This window comes from Priapulus caudatus, unplaced genomic scaffold (assembly GCF_000485595.1).
Source record: "Priapulus caudatus unplaced genomic scaffold, Priapulus_caudatus-5.0.1 Scaffold29, whole genome shotgun sequence".
Taxonomy (NCBI): domain Eukaryota; kingdom Metazoa; phylum Priapulida; class Priapulimorpha; order Priapulimorphida; family Priapulidae; genus Priapulus; species Priapulus caudatus.
The window spans coordinates 293,355-313,271 of NW_014577090.1; the positions used below are offsets into that span (position 1 = coordinate 293,355).

Genomic DNA, 19,917 nt, shown 5'->3' on the forward strand with positions numbered 1-19,917 from the left:
ACTATTAGTATTACTATTTAGTATTACTATTACTATTAGTATTACTATTTAGTATTACTATTACTATTAGTATTACTATTTAGTATTACTATTACTATTAGTATTACTATTTAGTATTACTATTACTATTAGTATTACTATTAATTAGGCACGAAGGGTCGTTGTCGTAACAGGTACTACAGATATGTACCCGAGGCAGTTTTAGGTTGTTTAGTATTATGTTTATATTTTTATATGAGGTATGTTTAGGGTTAGGGTTAGGGTTAGAGTTAGAGTTAGCCTACATATATGTACCTCGGGTACATATCTGTACGACTGTAGTACCTGTTACGACAACGACCCCTTCCTTGTCACTTGAGCATTAATTAGGGGCAGAAACAACAAATTCATATCACATGCAATAACAACAACTGATGAGAACATGTCCACATTTATACATTATGACTCTCAGTAACTATCAAAGTACATCATGATTATGGTACCATGAATGGCAGGATGTGTAGCACTGTACTGTAGCCCTACGACAGCTACACTGGCTACAGTACAAAGTACAATGCATATCTACGTAACAAACCTCGTAACGTAACCTCGTAAATATTAGTCTTCAAAGTCTAGGGTACTATATCGTCATAAATCGAAGACGGAAACAAGCTATGATAATGGCATGGCTTACTTACTTTTTACTACGCCTGTTTTACTGTGCGATTGTGTGGCGCAATTATAAAATAATCGTAATTTTGTTGAACCCCCACTTTTCACGATGGAGGCTGCCATAATTAAACAACTGATCATTTCTATGTTGGGTGGCCAAATTTTAAATCGCACAAGGCAACGCCATTTTTATTGTCGTAAGCGCCATCTTACACCAATAGGGGATAATGTTTGGGTTTAGCAGCTAGAAGAATATATAACAAAAAGTATGTATATCTATTGCTGCAAGTATTGCCCTATTTTTATGCGCATGTATTTTGTAGCAAATGATATTATTCTTCGCATTGAATCCAGATATTGAATTTGTGAATACCATTTATTATATACTCCTGATAGTGATAATATCAGGAGTAAGATAATATAGATAGAATCTATAGAATATATCTATCTATAGAATATATAGAATCTATATTATCTTACTCCTGATAATATCATATCAAGAGCTAATAATACTATATAGAGATTGACTATACTTTGAACGCCAACAGATTTATTAAAAGTATTATTAAAAGTATATAAAAAGGTATAAAAAAAGGTATAAAAAAGTATTATTAGCTCTTGATAATATGAGTGTGTGTTTGCGTGCGTGGTTGTGCAAGTTCTCATTGAACCCCATGTTATAATGCGATTTCCTAATCGTTGTTTTGCGTTTTCACACAACAAATTCCTTACGAATTGCATGTAGGGTACACCAACATCGACGTTTTTCGCCATATTTTTTATTTTTCACTTTCTATGGATGTAAATATCTCGGCACTGTAGGAAATGCACTTTCGTGCGGATTTTAGCATTTTTTAATGATTAATTGCAATGGATTGACGTTTGTTTCGTGTATTAATTGTGTTATATCATTTACACCTAGTTATCTATAGCTACAGCACCCCACGCGCGCACGCACTAACTCGCACACATAAACAAGCATGCACGCACGCGCGCACACGTACTTACGTACCGGTACCAAGACACACACACGCGCGCACACACACCACACAACACACACACACTCTCTCTCACACACACACACACACACACACACACACACACACACACACATACATGCACACACATGCCTACACGCGCGCACACGCGCGCGCGTGATGCACCACCATATATATATATATATATATATATATATATATATATATATATATATATATTATATATATATATACATATATATATATATAAATAAAGATATAAGGACATCGCTTGTACCTTTGCTCTGTTTATTGCATACAAGAGCTTTTTCATATAGACGCAAGCTCCACACCATAGGAAAATAGTATAGATAACTTTTTTAGGTTATCTATACTATTTCTATGCTCCACACTCATCAGTGCCAATTAAATACAGAGTGATCTAATTAGAAAATTTACTATATCTATAGCTACAGTAATTTTAAGTTTAAATTTAAATTTAATTTAAATTTAAGTTATTAAGTTTAAATGTTCCATTTAATACACTAGCTCATGGTAGTATTGACACTCTCGACACACGAGTCACTAAACACACCATTAGGTATATATATATATATATATATATATATATATATATAATTTATTTATTCATTTATTTATTTATAAATCTTCATTTTATACTATTATTGCCATTACTTTTTGCGATGATAGAATACAAAATCTAAGAACGAAATATGCAAGAGTATCGTTTTCAGGCACAAAATCAACTATATGTTATCTAAGAACAAAATATACAGAATATAGAAATAAATATATACCCAATATGTAATAAGTATACATCTATTTTTATGATACAGACATAGAAATGGGTCAGAACCATAGAAATCGCAGCCCAATAACCTATCAATAGTAATTGGGCTGAGATTTCTGTGGTCAGATTGCCAGAACACCACGATTTCTGCTGGATAACTTTGCGATCACAATGCCACCTTGTGGCAGAAACGATAAACGGACCGGTAACGAGTCAGGTAACAAGTGAGAACGGATTATTCAACGGAGGAATAAAGTCAGAAACTCCGCGAAGATGAGTGGTGAAGCTCCAATCCAAAGCATTCCAAATGCAGTTAAGTTCTTGTTTGGAGGAACTGCAGGGTATGTATTATACTTTGCATGGCAAGGAACGGTAATTGATCAAAACATGTTGGAGTACACTCACTTTTGAGTGGTTGGATGTATAAAACGGTATATACTCGCATAGCCATGTGCCCATCAACAAGCTGTCAAGGGCAACCTGGCTGGGACCATGGCAATATCAGTCGGTGTCTCGCTTGTATTGCCTCGAGTTTACGTACGTAAAGGTACTGGTAAGAATCCCTGTTTAGAAACGACCGTCAGGCATCACCATGCATCATCAACTGTAAACCTAATCCTAACCCTATCTCATGACTCATCAAATCTGACAGTCGTTGATTGTCATTGATTGTATATGTGTGGGAGTCCAATGCAATGCCATAGCACTGTAGCAGGTAGGCCTATATGCTATATACCTTTGTGTACGTACATTAATCTACTAGTACTATTGCTGCATTGCCTCGTAATCACTAGTCCTAGTAGAATCATCACAGATCACCGGTAAGATTATAGAAAGACCGACGCCGCACGCACATGTCGCAGATCCACCATCCATAATGTTTGTTCTAAACCCTCCATTTCAATATATATATATAATATTATATATCGAAGTGATTATTTCCCCGGCAAGCCGGACAACTAAGCCAACAAATCAAACTAGCTACTCCGGCAAAAAGCAGACTATGCCGCCAAATTCCATGCCGGATAAGCCCTTGGAGAGGCAACTAGGTCCTATAACACAAAGGACATGACGGGGATGTCAGACATTGCTAAAGACGTGTACAGATGTTGCACACTGTAATGTTCTATTGTTGATGTATCGTTTTGGCGGGGATGGAGCACTCTCCGGATTCTAGGAATAAAGGTGGTGGTTGAGTTTCACATATCTGCGTCCTCTAATTTATTGGAGTAAGAGTGATGTGAGGTAAAAAAATACCTACTCAATTCAGCAACGTGACGATGAAGATACAACACTGAGTACGCAGAAAAATACTTCACTTTTGGTGCGAGAAATTATCTGCAAGGAGATAAAATAAGACTACCGACGTTTGAAACCAACTCTACCTGGCTAAACGGCGTCCACTCGCGCTGGCAAACGCAAAGAGATGGCTGACAGCGTTCGAAACGCTCGTATCTGCAAGAAGTCATCGCTAAGACAGAATACGGACAAGTAGCAAACAACAACACGCGAGACAAGCAACTGTTACTTTCACCTGGCCGGACCTTGATTGCAGGACATGTTTTCACATTAACCTGCCACTCGCGAGGAGTCACGGATGATGTATCAGCAGTGACGGCATGAAACACTTATTTCCGTCCCCAAGATAAATTCACAGTCGTTTGCGAGGAGCAGACATTCACCTCGACACCCAGGCAAGACCAGTGAGAGACGTCAACAATTGTCCACACGTAGTGAGGAAGGCGGCGAAACCAGTAATTATGGCAAGCCGTATGAGACCGTAGATCAAAGCACATTGCGGACAGCAAGCTCGTTCGGATTACTTAGAGAAGCTGCTGGATAGAAGGCCAGCATAATGACATTCTAGGACCGTGCCCGATACAATGCAGACCAAGCGAATGGTGGACGGGGCCAAATGCCGCACTTGTCGACGGCAAACTAGCGCAAACTGCAACAGAACGTGAGTCAAGTGGACACTGAACGCACAACGAACGGAAGCAATGGTAGTAAAATCCGATAATAAGCACCGTTACGTAAGAGATAAGCTTGTTATAAGAGTGCGATAACGTCCCATGAGCTTGGGAGCGACTCCGAAATGCCAGCCAAAAAGCAGTCATCGTAAAAGTGCAAAGGGAAGAGATCACATTAGCTAAAGTGTGTAGACAACAGTCAAGGTCGGCGGGTAAATATAGTTAGCGAAAGTCCTCAAATGACCCCTGGTAATTCCAGATTATGCACTTCACTTGTTCTGTGTAAATCAAGTAGCTTACGCACATGTGTTTGTGGCGTGAAGGCAATGTTGGGTCGGATTCAGGTTGCGAGCCAGTAACAAATCCGGGCCATGAGGAAACACGCGGAGGGGAATAAAAATCTAGCAACATAAAGTGGCAAGATCGGTGTGGCGCCAGTACTACAGGGAGGAGAACTGTTCCACGGCCTACTGGCCTGATACAACCATTAGCCAGTAAGAGGGAAGTGACTGGTGTATTAGGCACGGACAAAAGTCGCTCGACTGAAGTTCCTGTAATCTTAAAGAAAGGGGTAACCGTTGCTTGGTAGAAGATACGGCGACGCAAATCTAGCGTGTGCTCCGAAAATTTGGCCATTAGAACTGCAAGCAGTAAGAGCGATGTAACCAGATGATATCGCAACGAACTGACCCAGCCACATGTGTTCCAACGTGATGGAAACTGAAAACTGGCAAAATTACCCCACATTGAATCACACGGTAGGACCCGCCAAGTAGCACAACCCGTCCTATGACGGCGAACCCATTCAATTGAGGAATCAAGGGTAGAATGGAACAAGAGTAAAAAAATTACTGCGGATCTAGACATCAGAAGCCAGTCGACCGATCGTCCCCACACCCCACTATTCCGTAAATCCAGTCGTAGCTCGTGGACGCCACACAAAGGCGGCAAGGTGACAATTAACCGCTGAGTCTTGACCATGGCGGTAGAGCAAATGAGGCAAGTTTATCCGTCGGGCAGATACCCATAACCACGCGTGGAAGTGAACCTCAACCAAGGAGTAGTAATGCGTCCACAAAGCGTTGCGAGCAGATAGATTCGTAAAGTGGTGCGTTATTCGACAGTTGGAGCTCTGTCTCCAGAGTGTCAAGCGAAAGCACAGCACATATCGCCACTTCATGAGGGCTGTGAATCCCATACAAGAAGAATCACGCATCTTATGTTTCCGCCAGCGAGCAAGTATCAACACAGATAGCAACAGCAAGAGCCAGGACATCGAGTGTGTGTGAAAGAACTCTGACGGATATCGATAGTGCATGACCTGATAAAGAGAAACACACTGAGTGACGGACAGCCCTACATGCCAGTTAGCAACTACGGGGCCGCATCCAGCGACCTAACACGAACTGCCCGGCACAAAACTGTCAATTTGATATGGAGAAAAAAAAAATCACTTGATATGCATCCGGGGGATAACTACATCCAGGAAAGCGGTAAGGTCGCCTACTGGAGCCGACAGGGTAAAAAGCTGTGATGGAACGACGAGAGCCCAGCCGAGCTGCAATCAAGAGGTCGTAAGCTATTTAGATCTATCGTGTTAGGGCAAGTAACCACGCAGTTCGCCGCACCGAATTTCGGCAACGAGAACCTGTAAGGATGTACCATGGTCAACCTTTGCGTCCCGAGCAGCAAAAGCAATGCATTCAGCTGAAGGACATTCTCGCTACCAGCAATAACTGGCTTACTTTTGATAAACGAGCCTGCCCCACCTAAGGGAGTAGCTGATGCCATCCAGTTGTCAGGGTCCCGTGTCTAGTAAGCAGGCGAACAGAAGATGGAACAGTATCGTACCCATTCATGTTTAACGACGATCGTAGTTGAGCACTGTGAACGCTAGATACAACTAGACAGAACGCGTGAAAAGCGCTGCGGTCCTCAGTTTGCGCCGCGTGAAGAATTCATCGCGTACAGTATACAGGTATGCCGAAAAATTGGAGCGAAAAAATTTAGTGACGGAATTCATCAAAGCCATTACAGGGCAACTACAGCCCTGCGTTCCTACCCGTGCGCCCAAATTGACAAATAGTTGCACGTCTCCAACCGTAAGCTTCAAACTAGTTGGTAATGACCCCAGGACCCAAAGCGAACTAGAATACGCACACTTCATTGAGTCACCAGCCCATTCTAAGTGGCTCAAGGCCCAGTGCACCAGGCCAATGTCACACCTGTGTCACGAGGAAACTCACTGTCGCGGGTCTTGTGTGCACGAAAGCCAACTGATCGAACACCGGACAAAGAGCGTCTACACTACAACGGAGTTAGAACAAACTGTCCGCGAGCTGACGACTGCAACCTAACCTCCGTGGAGTACGCGAAAGCTAATAAAAGCATCGGGTCCCGATTTGCAGAAATGCCAAAAGACGGTCGTTGCCACCAATGGACCGACATCTATGCGTGGCTGAGACAGTGGGTGCTTAACGACGAGCTACTACCGTCATCTGGTATACCATAAGAGTACGACCCGGCGCACCGCAACCTAGCCTTTGCACACGCAAGGCAAAATTTAGGGTGGGGACGAAACAGAATCGACGGAACAAATTGTGGTGGCCCAGGCAATGCGAATAGACTGCAAGCGAAGTATTTCGTAAGAAGTCGGTCAATGTTGTACAGTTAGTCGCGCATCCCAGATCCGTAAGCGCGAACCGCTGGAGACCGAACCACATGCACCGACTACGGATCGACCTCGGCAGGAAATGTTCGCAGCTTCACTCGAACCGCGACTTGCGGGACCCCCTTCTTCTCACATCGGGACATTTCGATACGTAGTGTCCGTAGTGACCCTACTATAGCGGTTCTAATACATAGCGATATCTCCTAAACCTAGCTCGCTGTGAAAGAATGTAACGACTTACGTATTGCTAAGGAGAAATAGTTCATCGCGCATGAGGACTACCCTAGTAAGTCCCACTATCAAGTCAGTATAAAGCGGACCAACAGCAGTTTCGTTCTGAAGAGATCTTCGCTGAGATGGGACAAAATGGGAATCACCGGCCTCAAGGTTACTATCGAGCAAAATGGGCGCCCGAAGCAAATGCGACCAGTAGAACGCCGTAAGAACATAAGTCGTTCGCTTGATGGAAGAGAACTCGATCGCTCAGGGCAGAAGGGCTTAGACTGGAAAAGAGAGAATCCAGGAAAGTTATCGTGACGAAATACCCCCGGGCCATCTGAACCATACATACTTACAGCGAGAATCCACTGGACTCTATTGTCTTACACTCGTAAAAGTGAGAGCGCGAAATGTACCCCCGATCTTCCCAGGCAGCACAGTCTAATATGAGATATGGGAGAGCTAACCCGCACATCTGCGATGCTCGAACAGAAAGGAAAGAGCGAAGCGACAAAATCTAACCCGACGAGCGTCCAAGACAATCGCGCACTTGACCTCTGTGCGTATGCTGCTTGGGATACACAATCTGGTCCAGCGTGAAAAGAAGGAAAACCAAATTAATACCCAAGTGTCAACAAACAGTCGACCTCCGGTCCCAGCAGTGGTCGTAGACAAATCTTATGTAACGTAGTTCTTGTAGTCGGAAGGGCGTCCGGAGAGTGCGTGCCTCTATATGGCAATAACCTACTGCATTTAGCCAAAATGAACGTCGGCGAATCGCTAGTACTCCCCGCCCCCATAACGAGGACGAGAGCGGTAAGGACGGCTACCCGCAGGTAGCAGGGTACCGCGCCCGGCCGGCGCGTCAGCCCCCCAGTACCGCCCTACCAATGATTGAAACTGGAGCCAATAGTGGAGTTCCAGACAGTGATGTCACTGATGTGTCAGAACTAATTATAGATCCAGATGTTCAGGCTTCATCTGAAGATACGTCTCAGATGCCACAATCTTCTTTGACAACCCAGTATCGTAGATCCCACAGGCAAAAGAGAGCACCTGCTAAGTACTCTGTAACTATGTAATGGAGTAGAATTTCGTTTCTATTGTGTTGGAGATACAATGTCTTGAGATTAGTTGTTCCACAGTTGTGTTACAGGAATAAGTTTGAATTTAGTTCGGACATTGTATGTTATATGGCAACGGGGTTTATTGCTCCAGGTTATTGTGTTCCTTTAAAGAAAAGAAGAGATGTAATGTTCTATTGTTGATGTATCGTTTTGGCGGGGAAGGAGCACTCTCCGGATTCTAGGAATAAAGGTGGTGGTTGAGTTTCACATATCTGCGTCCTCTAATTTATTGGAGTAAGAGTGATGTGAGGTAAAAAATATCTACTCTAATTCATGCACTAAGAGAGATACAACACACACCTAGTCCGAGCCGACGCAGACCCCAGTAATGGGGATAAACCCGCACCCTCAGATTAGCAAAGCGGAGTTATAACGTCTGCATTTGCGGACTATTGCACACCTTATTCTGCTGAGATTAGGGTTAGGGTTAGGGTTAGATACATCCTGATACATGGCTGGGTAGACCACGTGGCCATCTTCCCGCCTAATACAGCAGCGGTGGGACACTTCGGTCTGCCGGAGAATTTAACTATGATTTTCAGCACTGCTTAGAACTACGGCAAAGCCCGAGAAGCAGTGCTGAAAACGTACACTTGTTTCTCCGGCGCCGGAGATCTAACAAGAAAATTTGTTCTTAATTTTCTAGCGGCCGGAGAACTAACGATGGTTTTCACCGCTGCTTCTCCGGCTGCCGGAGAAATAATACCAGCCATTATATTATATATATATATATATATATATATATATATATACTGCTTTTAAAATTTCACAAAGAAATCTAAAATATACTGTAGGCTGTAATATGATTTATCGATATCTGATTTATTTGTAAGATATGACAAAATAACAGCAATTATATCCTACTCTGGTTAACGTACTAACAGGAGCTCTCTATTCATTTATTCCTGGTACTATGATCAGCACTTTAAAATTACCTATTTATACTTATATTTGCATTTTCTTTTTCACTGCCAAAAGTAATAATATATGGTGCAGTGTGACAGCAGTTACGTGATCGTCACATAGAAAAAACACGGTGGGACATCGCACAACTAGTAAAGGCTTTCCTGTGGCAATCAGTGGATATGTCTTAAAATTATTGTTCTGCTGTAGGATGGGTGCCACTGTCTTCGTACAGCCCCTGGATTTAGTCAAGAATCGTATGCAGCTTAGCGGTACGTATGTCAATTTGTCAACAATAGCTGAGAGAGAGAGAGAGCGTGTGTGCCTTTATCGTCTTTATATTATACTCCTGAATTGCTAGTTTACCAAACTCAAGTAATTTATAGTAAAATATAATTTTATTTGTTTTCATTAATTACTGTGTTTTACTGGTAATTTCATATTGTCACTTGTATGTAATAAGTTGTATTCAATATAACCATGTCTTATTTTTAGGAGAAGGAGGCGGTGCGAAACAATATAAAACAAGCTTCCATGCAGTTACTGGTATATTGCGAAATGAAGGCATCATAGGAATCTATTCAGGGTTTGTACACTCCAGCTCACAGAAGTAACATGTGAACATCAACTATGAACGTTTCATGTCGTAATGGTGATTTAGCTGGCATCATTATAACTTCATTGTGTTATATCACTAATCTTCGTTAAGGGCTCATCCACTTGACAAAAGTGCGACTGGGTTATATCCATGGCAGCTAGTGTGGTCATAGTGGGGCTCCTATATAGTGCAACTTTACATGGTTTTATGTTTGTTGTAACCTCACTAGGACCAAGCATTGTAGATAGATAGGAAATGTATAGGAACCCACTGCCTATATTGCGAACTCATTTACTATGTGCACAGAACCAGTACAGAATGTCATCGAAACCTGCATGAGCATTATTTCGATATGTTACGCGAAATCTTGCAAGTGGGTCCTCATTCGTAGCTGCAGTTAACCTGGTATCTATGACTGTAGGCTGTCAGCTGGTTTGCTGAGACAAGCCACGTACACGACGACGCGACTCGGCATCTACACTTGGCTGTTCGACCTTTTCCGAGGGTGAGCCTGCATCTGTATTTAGATGTTTATCAAGGTCACAGCTGTCCCGGTATAGATCAAAAAAATTTTACGGCAAAAACGTGGTAGAATGCAGTTGACATTGCGTCTGTATATTTAAATCGAGGTCGTAAACGTTTTTGAACTGCAAAAAGTGTTTTTGCGACCTGTAAGTTGTAACTTGTTAAATCTGTTGTATGACTAGATCAAACCTTACTCTGGTTTTATCGCTATCGGTTTTATTTATTTGTGACATTTCATTGCAATTCTGTATTACAGCATTGTTAAACGTCAAATAAGTTTACTATTCACCTAAGTGAAGTGACGTAACTACACCCCCATTTAATATTATTGTTAGGTCTGTAAACCGAGACCACTTCATATGCTTTTCACACGTGCAATCTAAGTTGTTGATTTTATGGAACTTTGTTACTGAGCAACATTTTTAGCATGCCCCTATCGCATTTCTAATTAGTTGGAGCTACTTGCTCTCTATATAGTCTCTCTACTAGTCACTTCAGGCTGATAGGCAAATTGCACAAAAGTGAAGTTGTTTCCAGCTTGAAATTCATCTGCTGCGTGAAATCTGACGTTTACCTTTCAGCTTCATTGTATTTTCGTTGTAGTAAAGATGGCTCACCTCCAAACTTCTTCATGAAAGCTGGCATTGGAATGGTGGCCGGAGCGACTGGGGCATTTATTGGCACACCTGCTGAAATTTCTCTCATCAGGATGTGTGCCGATGGAAGGTGAGAAGGACACCGTAGAATTACGTACCTCCTGCATTAGCAGTATGTGTGATACGTGCATTTGTGTTTCACGAGTAGGTTAATAGTGACATGTCCATTTCTGTAGTGAGCATGACTAATTTTGATGTAATGTTGTCGATGTTGACTAGTAATGTGGTTGTACTGTCGTACGGTTATACTTGTATTTATTCATAGGTTACCTGTTGCGGAGCAACGGGCATACAAGAACGTATTTGATGCTCTTTTCCGAATAATAAAGGAGGAAGGCGTTCTTACTCTATGGAGGGTAAAATGCGATTGCTGCCAATTTAATAAATTTTATATGAGCATGTGACGAATGACACAGTCTTCATTATATTGCAACGTTCAGCTGCACAAATACTGCTTCTGGGTGTCAGTGGGCTTGAGAAGGTATAAGAAGGTAGCTGTTGTAGTATTAGGTTCTGAAATCTACTTGAATAACTGCAACACACGTTTCTACTGAGAACACACTCTAAGGTGGTATTAAATACTCGAGAAACTATCAACACACCACTCTATGGTACTCTGCAATTTCCTGTAAATGTTACTGAAACAATTATAAATGATTCGTAATTGTTTGAGCAGGTGACAGAGAATTTGTTGGTGCTGCAGAAGAATCGTGTCGCAATTTTAAACTTACGATAACAGCAATAAGCAGCACTGCGCCGCGCCGTAATTAATAACGAGACTGTCTAATTATGTTTCGATCTAGCTAATGTTATAGTGCCAACAGCTGGTGTGATTAAATTGGGGGTGTCGCTCTTAATCGGTGTCGGTTAGTGTTGTGTCAGCGGTAACAGCAGGCGTTGTTACATTGCAGGGTTGTGGTCCGACGGTCGTTCGAGCCATGGTAGTAAATGCTGCGCAGCTGGCTTCTTATTCACAAGCCAAGCAGTTCTTGCTCTCAACCGGTAAGCCCTCGACACGTTCCTGATCCCGATGACAGGTTTTACCCCTCCCTTTCGCTGCTTTTAACGCTGTGAAGGAGCTAATGCCTTCACGTGAAATAGTTGTTAATCATTTCTGTGGCTGTGTCTCTCAAATGCACTAGAATATTGGAAAGTCATGGACTTACAGATTTACAATGTGAAAATAAAGTTTATCTCAGTTAGATCCATAATACGTTATAATTACTTACAACTTATTATGGATCTAACAGAGATCAACTTTATTTTTATGTGAACTACAGAGATCCGATGAAATTATTGAATCACAGATTTAAAATGCACTGCTCTACGTACGAAGTGGAATCTTCCCATTGAAATCCTTCTGAGTCTTTCACTTCTTCTTCATCGTGTTCTGATGGGCGCCGATCTCCTGCGTAGGTTACTTCAGCGAGAACGTCTCCTGCCACTTCGTCGCGAGCATGCTCAGCGGTCTCGTGACGACGGCCGCGTCCATGCCCGTCGACATCGCGAAGACCCGCGTCCAGAACATGAAGGTCATCAACGGCGTGCCGGAGTACAGGGGAGCCATCGTGAGTATGCCCTCACCCCTCCTCCTCTTCCTCCTCCCCTACTCCCCTTCGACCCGATGCCAGCAGGTCTCGCATGCGAGTGGAGGTGCGCTCGAGCGATTGCGGTTGCAAGCGGGGGTTAATGTGTGTGGAGTAGCCTTCATTCTGAGGTAAATGAGAGTAGGCCGACCCGTTAACGACTGTTTCGACGGCCGGTCGAGCTGTCTTTTCCTGAGCTGAATGAAGTTGTTTAGACTTGTCACCAGATGGCAGTAGGTGACATGCACGGCCAGTATGCATTTCAACTCATTAATTTGTCGTTAGGCACCTTTTGATGATATTGTCATGTAAATTCAATGTGTTACTGAAACATAAGTTCAAGAAGTACTGGGGCAGTATGCAATAACCAACTACGTGTGCCGTGAGTGACTGCATGACAGTAATGAAATGACATTAGAGGCCTGTGATTGCAGAGTCACATTACTGCAGGCTGCTACACTAGGGCTAGTGCAGTATTCAATAACCAAAGTTGGTTATTGCATACTGCACTAGCCCTACAACATTAACATTACTATTTTTAATTGTAACAGCATTACTGTTGTGCAGTCCCTTGTGACGCAAGTAGAACTACTTGCGTCACACGGTACTGCACAACAGTAATGCTTTGACATTAGAAGTCTCTGACTGTGGAGTCACATAAATCCTAAACACTACACTGGAACTGGCGCAGTCTGCAACGAGAGTGTATTCACATCGTTCGTGACGGCACAGGGGGGCAGGGTGTTCTCGCTCGCCGCTGGAAACGACGTATGAAGTGTCGTCGTATCCATTCCCGGTCATCATGCGTCCGCGTCTCTCTCCTCACGCAGGATGTCCTGGTCAAGGTCGTGCGCAACGAGGGCTTCTTCTCGTTGTGGAAGGGCTTCACGCCGTACTACGCCCGCCTCGGACCGCACACGGTCCTCACCTTCATCTTCCTCGAGCAGATGAACAAGAACTATCGCCGCATTGTGTTCGGCGACACGTCGGGTCACGGCGGCGGCCTGTAACCGCAGCGACGGGTAGATTGTGGTAGCGTTTGTGTTAGCGTTAGACAGAGAGATAATAGTCAAAGACAGAGAGACCGTCCCTGGCCTGCATTGTACAATTTTAATTGATTTGATGGCCGAGCATTGTAGTGAGTCACTAGCTAGTGCTTACCTTAGGGGGTGATGAGGGTTAGTGCAAGGAATAGAAAATACCTGGCATGATATTGGTAGCACAGCTACATCTGGCGTGGTAGGTACCAAACTACGTATCTGGTCAATTAAATATTAGTTGATGTTGGGAATTTTAAAATAGGTCATTCAAAATGCGCTTTTTGCCCCCATTTGCTAATATTGAATAAAGGGAAGACGGTGTAATGCGAGCTAACAGAGTAAGCTTAACTAAGAATGCATGATTTATTAACAAAATCGTAAACTATTGTTTAACTCTTGATTATGGTAAACACATTAATAATTTAGCTTGAATTGTTCACGATTCATTAAAACGTAAACATGAATGTGGACCACAGTACCAGCAAGTGTGTATTAAATCCTTAATGACTATGAAACCATTATAACTAGTCACATTCTATCCAATAAGGTTTAGTTAGAGACTATGTCAATAGGTGCTGATATTACTGTACTCAGTTTATTTGCGAACCAGGTTCTCCATCCTGGTTGTTAAAGCTTTTTTTCTCACCGACCATCCTTCTGTTTTTACTAAGTGGATGGTGTTAGTGTGATTTTATGGTACACGGTATTCAATCGGTACTGCAGTACAGCCACAAAGTCTTCCATATTATTTGCTGATAATTATGCACAAAGTAGCTACCATATTCTATTGTACAGCAGTAAACAGCATGTTTTTCCACGCGAGCATCTATGGAACCTGAAATTTTATTTTGCTTTTACTTGGGGAAATGAATGGATGGAGACAGAACATTATGAAATCAACTTGCTTCCAATTGTGGCGATATTCTCTGTCATTGTGTTAATCGGTTGCAGGTTAACTGATGAGAGTAGGTATGGCGGGTGGTGTTAGCTACCCATTTGAACACATACCATGCACTCCTGCTGCCCTGCAGTTGAACTATTTTGATATTGGTTTTATATGTCAGAGTTGTCGTTTTGATACAGTCCTGTGAAATTGTGTGATTAATATAACACCGGTCGAGTACCACAACTTTTATAATACATTTCTGTTATATTTGTTGAAAATCTGCAAGTTATGTAGTTTCATGTGTTCAGTCAGTTGGTATCGGTTATATGCAATTACACATGCACTCAGTACACACCAGCACCTGCACTAATGATCAATTTACAGTAGCAGCAAGAGACTGCCATGCCAAAAAATATACCATATCTGATCATGATACTGGTTCGGTGTTACCTTGGATGGAGTCTTGTGTACTTACTTACTTACTTATCCTCTTGGTCCCCCGATGGGACATAAGGCCGTCTTGTGTAAGTTAGCTAATCTAGCTATGATGTTATGTTAATTAAGCTAGCTGATTTCCACTTCCACTCTTACCAAGGCTGGCTTCTTTTCTGTTAGCTGGGCTGGCATCTTTACCAAGTTAGCTATTACAGTTGTTAGAGCAATTGCAGGGTAACAATAAAAAACTAACCAGCAAATATACTATTCATTATAAACATTTACTTCACTGAATATATACATACAAACAAGCCTGAACTATAGAGCAACCTATTTATAATGCAGTTCATGCAAAGTTGAGTACTGATGTGTGGAGGAAAAATTAACCCTAATGTCATGGCGCTGTTAATTCAACGAAGACACTGCTTTACCCAACTAAAATATGGATCTGCTATTATATATCACCAGCCATGATTACACATCAAATCTACGTCACAGGTGAAGATCGCCTCCTCGCGTCTACGGCTTGCGCTTTCTCTTGTCGCCCTTCTTCTTCGGCTGCGCATACTTCGCCTCCAGTGCGCTGAAGAAGTCCTCAGCGCCGGCGGCCCGCGACTGCTGCTTCTGCAGTATGAGGGCGCTGAGGTCGGCCTCGCTGCCGCCGCCGCGCAATCCCAGTTTCTTCGCTAGCTCTTCGGCTTCGGCTGCCTCTCGCTTGGCCTGGAGAAGCAGAGACCCACGAATCACTGAAGCTGCGTGCGATTGAGACGCGATCGCACGCGACGCGGCGCGACTCGTCGGCGGGGAACTGGATTCGACGACGACGCTTTTCGACTCCGTTTCTAAACCGGAGGGGTAGGTGCAACGATGATTAATTGCAGCACTCTCACCCCCACCCCCTTGCAAAATTGTAACAAAGCGGATGGAACAGAGAGTGTTATATACCTAAGCACAGGGAAAGAATTGACCTATCTGACTGGCATGATTGATGGGCAGGTCCTGCAAATCTCAGTATGGCGAGAGTGCGTTCTAATAAAAATGTTTAGTAAAGATGTGCTGCAGTCAATATTTTTGCAAAAAATGAGGTGAGCTTGACCAACCTAGTAACAGTATCTAAGGAGGGAGTCGTTATCTTGCTCAGACCTATAGGTTAATTACAGCCAATTACAAAGTTCTTCAGTAACGATGGAACGTAAAGGTTGTGGTAAGGTGCGTGTGTGAACTTTGAGATGCAGCGGGATTTTGTGGTGGAACACAGATCAGTAGCTTCATTGTGATTCAATGTCTCTAAAAGATAATGTGCATTGTAACATGTTGTGAAACTGGACACCCACCTTTCTCTTTCTAGCCTTTTCTGCCTGTTTGTCCTCGTTCACAAACTTCTCGAATTCTGGCAATTCCTTCTTCTGTATGCATTTCTTCAGTAGCTTGCGAAACCTGTTCAGCAATGGTTCGGATCTTTATTGACAAAACAGTTGTCAGCATTATTGACTTCATTGTCAATATTACTTATACAAACAAGTGCCGCGGAGCGACAGCGCTCATCTAACGTCTACTGCGGTGACTCTGTGGTGGAGTGGTGGGATTCTAGTAAACCCTGGTAGTCCCAAATGTGTTCACATACGCGCCGAAACAGTGGAAGGCACAGGGATGGTATCAGGAACCTTCTCAAAGGAATGTTCGTTGGGATCGTTATGAAAGTTGCCACGAGATGCACGTACGTTTAAGTGTCTTAAGATTAAAGATGGAAGCTCCCATCGTACGTAGTAGCAACAGCTATTTGCAAGACAGAATAGGTAAGCACTCATCCATTTACCTACGCAAGCCTATACAGGCTTAAATAGAGAGCTGCCACCTGTAACTAATTAACGCAGGCAAAAAACTACACCATACTATCACCACTAAATGCACTGGCAGTGGCCACTGGCAGTGGCATAAGTTACATGTAACACACTGACAGCTACAGAATGCCATAGAATATTATACAAATTAAGGAGCATTAAACCTTCTTCACCCAAATTTTAGCTTTTGAAATTTTCACGTTGACATTGTAGGCCTCATACATCCAGGCATGTATAGATTCTTACTCAGCACTACGCTTGAGTCAAATTCTTTCTAACAGTAAACCAAACTCCATGTTTTAACCGCTCCTCTTGAGGGTGGAAGGTTATCCGACCACTTACTCTTCGCATGTCGCAGCAGAAAGTACATTCCTGGTCCTGTTCAATAAAGGCCCATGAAAAATGCTAGGTCACCGCTAAACAAAAAAGTTTTCATCGCTCGTACCGACCCAGTCCTCCAGAAAATGTCTAAAATCTGCCTGTGCGCCATTAGACGCTTTGACCTGTGACGCTCCAATTTCGCACAAGTGATGCGCTTTCCCTACCATGATTGCTTACACGACTATCAACGAGCTAGGTCGTACGATTTAGATTTGTCCGCAATTCTGCATTTCTCCCTAATACCTTAAGTTAAGGAGGAATGTTCCCCCTTCTATTTACACCTCTTGACCTTTTGACCTTTGACCCCCCAGCTTCGGACATCCCAACTCGCTTTTCGATTTACCCCCCCACGTCCGAATATCGTGACCGTACATCGAGCTCAGTTTGGCCCAACTCGTTTGACGCCGACGGACGCACGGACAGCCGACAGTACGGCACGAATCATGCGATTCTACAAGCTCGATCTGACTACGTCAGATGAGCTAAATACAGACTATTTAAGGTATAAATACAACACCTGGTTTCATCCTCTCCAGTGCAGCACAGTACATTTGCTAATATCGACTCCATGTCTCCTTCATAATCAACATAAGCCGTCTTCAGATCTTCCAATTCTTCTTCGGAACCTGCATGCACAAAAACGAGACGGCTATCTAGCTTGTAGGCGAAAAATATCTTGATAATATTCTGCCCAGACCATCCAACAGGTGCCTTACAAATTAAAGGAGAGAGAAATGGGAAGATTTATTTGCCTTCCTAAGCCTAAGACATAACTTTTGATAGTTTTGTTGTTATAGTGGGGATTAGAATTAAGTCGTTTTTCATTGATGAGAGCACAGCTATGGCACATGTATGTGTATAAATAATTAAGTTTATGCCTCTAGTGTGGTGATGCATGAATCAGTCCTCACATACACACAGTATGTATATAGTAAACAATGGTGTCCGACTTTACCTGGACAACATTGCATAGTATTGCAGATGGGGTCGTTGTCGTATCAGGTACTATAGATATGTAACCGAGGTAGTTTTAGGTTGTTTAGTATTATGTTTATATGTTTATATGAGGTATGTTTAGGGTTAGGGTTAGGGTTAGTGTTAGGGTTATGGTACACTTCTGTAGTACAAGTCTGGTACACTTTGTGTATACATATATGTACCTCAGGTACATATCTGTAGTACCTGATACGACAACGACCCCTTGAGCTATAGTATTGCATTAATTGTATTGCATTAATAGTATTGCATAGTATTGCATTATATAGTCTTCCTCAGAGCAGAAGTTATCTGTGCCTGTGCTACTACAAAGTGTGTTAATATCGCCAAACACACATGTGAAAACCGTATTTTACACACCTTTGTATTTTTCTTCAAAATCTTCAATGTCTTTTGTGGACACCTTTTGGTACACCAGTCTCCAGTAATCCATCCAATCTCTTTCTTGTTTGAAAATGTCATTATCGTCATCCACCTCTCCTGCAAGAAGCAAGGTATTCATGAAGACCAGTCTAGCTTGACAAAGGGTCAAGAATCGTTTACTAGAAGCAAACATCATCCCACCACACACCACAGCAAATTCTAAAACATGTTCAGAGAGTGTTAATTGCGGCAAATTGGGAAACCAAATGCTGTACGTTTGAAAATTTAAGAACTTAATTTACCTGTTTCATCATAAACTGCTCTCTTCTCTTTATCTGAGAGAACTGCATAAACCTTGCCTAAAATCTGGAATACTACTGTAGCGGAGCGCTGCTCAGTGGCGGCGACTCGGTCTGGATGAACTTTCAGTGACAGTTTGTAGTAAGCACGCTTTACTGGAAAGAAACAACATTGAATAGGCTGTCTCAGACAGTATCATTATATAGCGAGCTAGAGATAGAAATAGTAGGGTGCCACATAGATCATCACTTCCCATAGCCGCATAGACTCGCATTGTGACTCTACATACTCGGTAACCAGGGCCGCACTCACAGTCTCAGCAGAGGACCGCTTCGCATTATGTTCAAGTGCCAATTAGTGAATGAGACTTCACTTTTTGAACAAAATGAAAATTTTTAGTTAAGTAGTGAAATTTTCAGCGAAAAAGATCCTGATCGGAGTGATCCAGAGTGAGAAAAGGTGGCGAGGCAAGCACTGCCACTGAAGACCAACGATGCATGATACATGTCTTTTCGGGTGGGCATTCGCCTTTATGTAAAGTGAACAGTACTTGCTTCGACTCTGTTCCACCATGGTTCCACCCAGGGGCGTAAATCCGTACCGAGGAGTGGGGGGAGATGATCGGCGATAGACGGCGGGCAAAATTAACTTGCTGCCCGCAGGCAAGCCGCGTGCGTTAGGCATGCCAGTGCTACGGGGGTCATGGGGCATGCCCCGCCAGAAAGTGTAGATTCACAAGGTTAAAGGATTCAAAACACTTTTCATGACGTTTTTCAGAGAGCGTAGCACAGTAGGTTACTATAGTAAGAACTCCTGTAATAATCAAATGTATTAAACAGCAGGTAAGAATTGCAATTTCTCACAATTATCACATGTTTTGTATGTTGCCAAACCATACTTTTTTGGCTATTCTTTTTTTCTCTTTTTTTTTTGAATACTCAGGGGGATATCTTGTACAGCCATCCCCGCCCTCCTTCAAGA

At 42.8% G+C, this 19,917-nt stretch overlaps 3 protein-coding genes across 4 annotated transcripts in view; 1 reads left to right on the forward strand and 2 right to left on the reverse strand.

The window, feature by feature from the left end:
• Positions 1–807, reverse strand: part of LOC106815832 (probable Xaa-Pro aminopeptidase 3) — a 9,901-nt gene extending 9,094 nt beyond the window's left edge. For both annotated transcript variants that reach the window (XM_014820361.1, XM_014820353.1), the window contains exon 1: positions 678–807. In XM_014820361.1, the coding sequence (XP_014675847.1) occupies positions 678–792 (115 nt within the window). In that variant the 5' untranslated portion in view covers positions 793–807. The remainder of the gene's footprint in view (positions 1–677) is intronic.
• A 1,821-nt stretch (positions 808–2,628) lies between these two features.
• On the forward strand, positions 2,629–14,874 carry LOC106815869 (mitochondrial 2-oxoglutarate/malate carrier protein-like). Its single transcript, XM_014820397.1, has 9 exons — positions 2,629–2,780; positions 9,540–9,601; positions 9,825–9,915; positions 10,349–10,432; positions 11,056–11,178; positions 11,374–11,464; positions 12,020–12,110; positions 12,525–12,676; positions 13,525–14,874. Exons 1-9 carry the CDS (start codon positions 2,713–2,715, stop codon positions 13,702–13,704), a joined length of 942 nt encoding a protein of 313 aa, XP_014675883.1. The 5' UTR covers positions 2,629–2,712; the 3' UTR covers positions 13,705–14,874.
• A 443-nt stretch (positions 14,875–15,317) lies between these two features.
• The window catches only part of LOC106815757 (dnaJ homolog subfamily C member 9-like), an 8,454-nt gene continuing 3,854 nt past the window's right edge, over positions 15,318–19,917 (reverse strand). The window contains exons 2-6 of the mRNA XM_014820266.1: positions 18,939–19,091; positions 18,634–18,753; positions 17,795–17,903; positions 16,390–16,492; positions 15,318–15,775 (exon numbers count right to left, since the gene is read on the reverse strand). Coding sequence (XP_014675752.1) covers positions 15,575–15,775; positions 16,390–16,492; positions 17,795–17,903; positions 18,634–18,753; positions 18,939–19,091 — 686 coding nt within the window. The 3' untranslated portion in view covers positions 15,318–15,574. The remainder of the gene's footprint in view (positions 15,776–16,389; positions 16,493–17,794; positions 17,904–18,633; positions 18,754–18,938; positions 19,092–19,917) is intronic.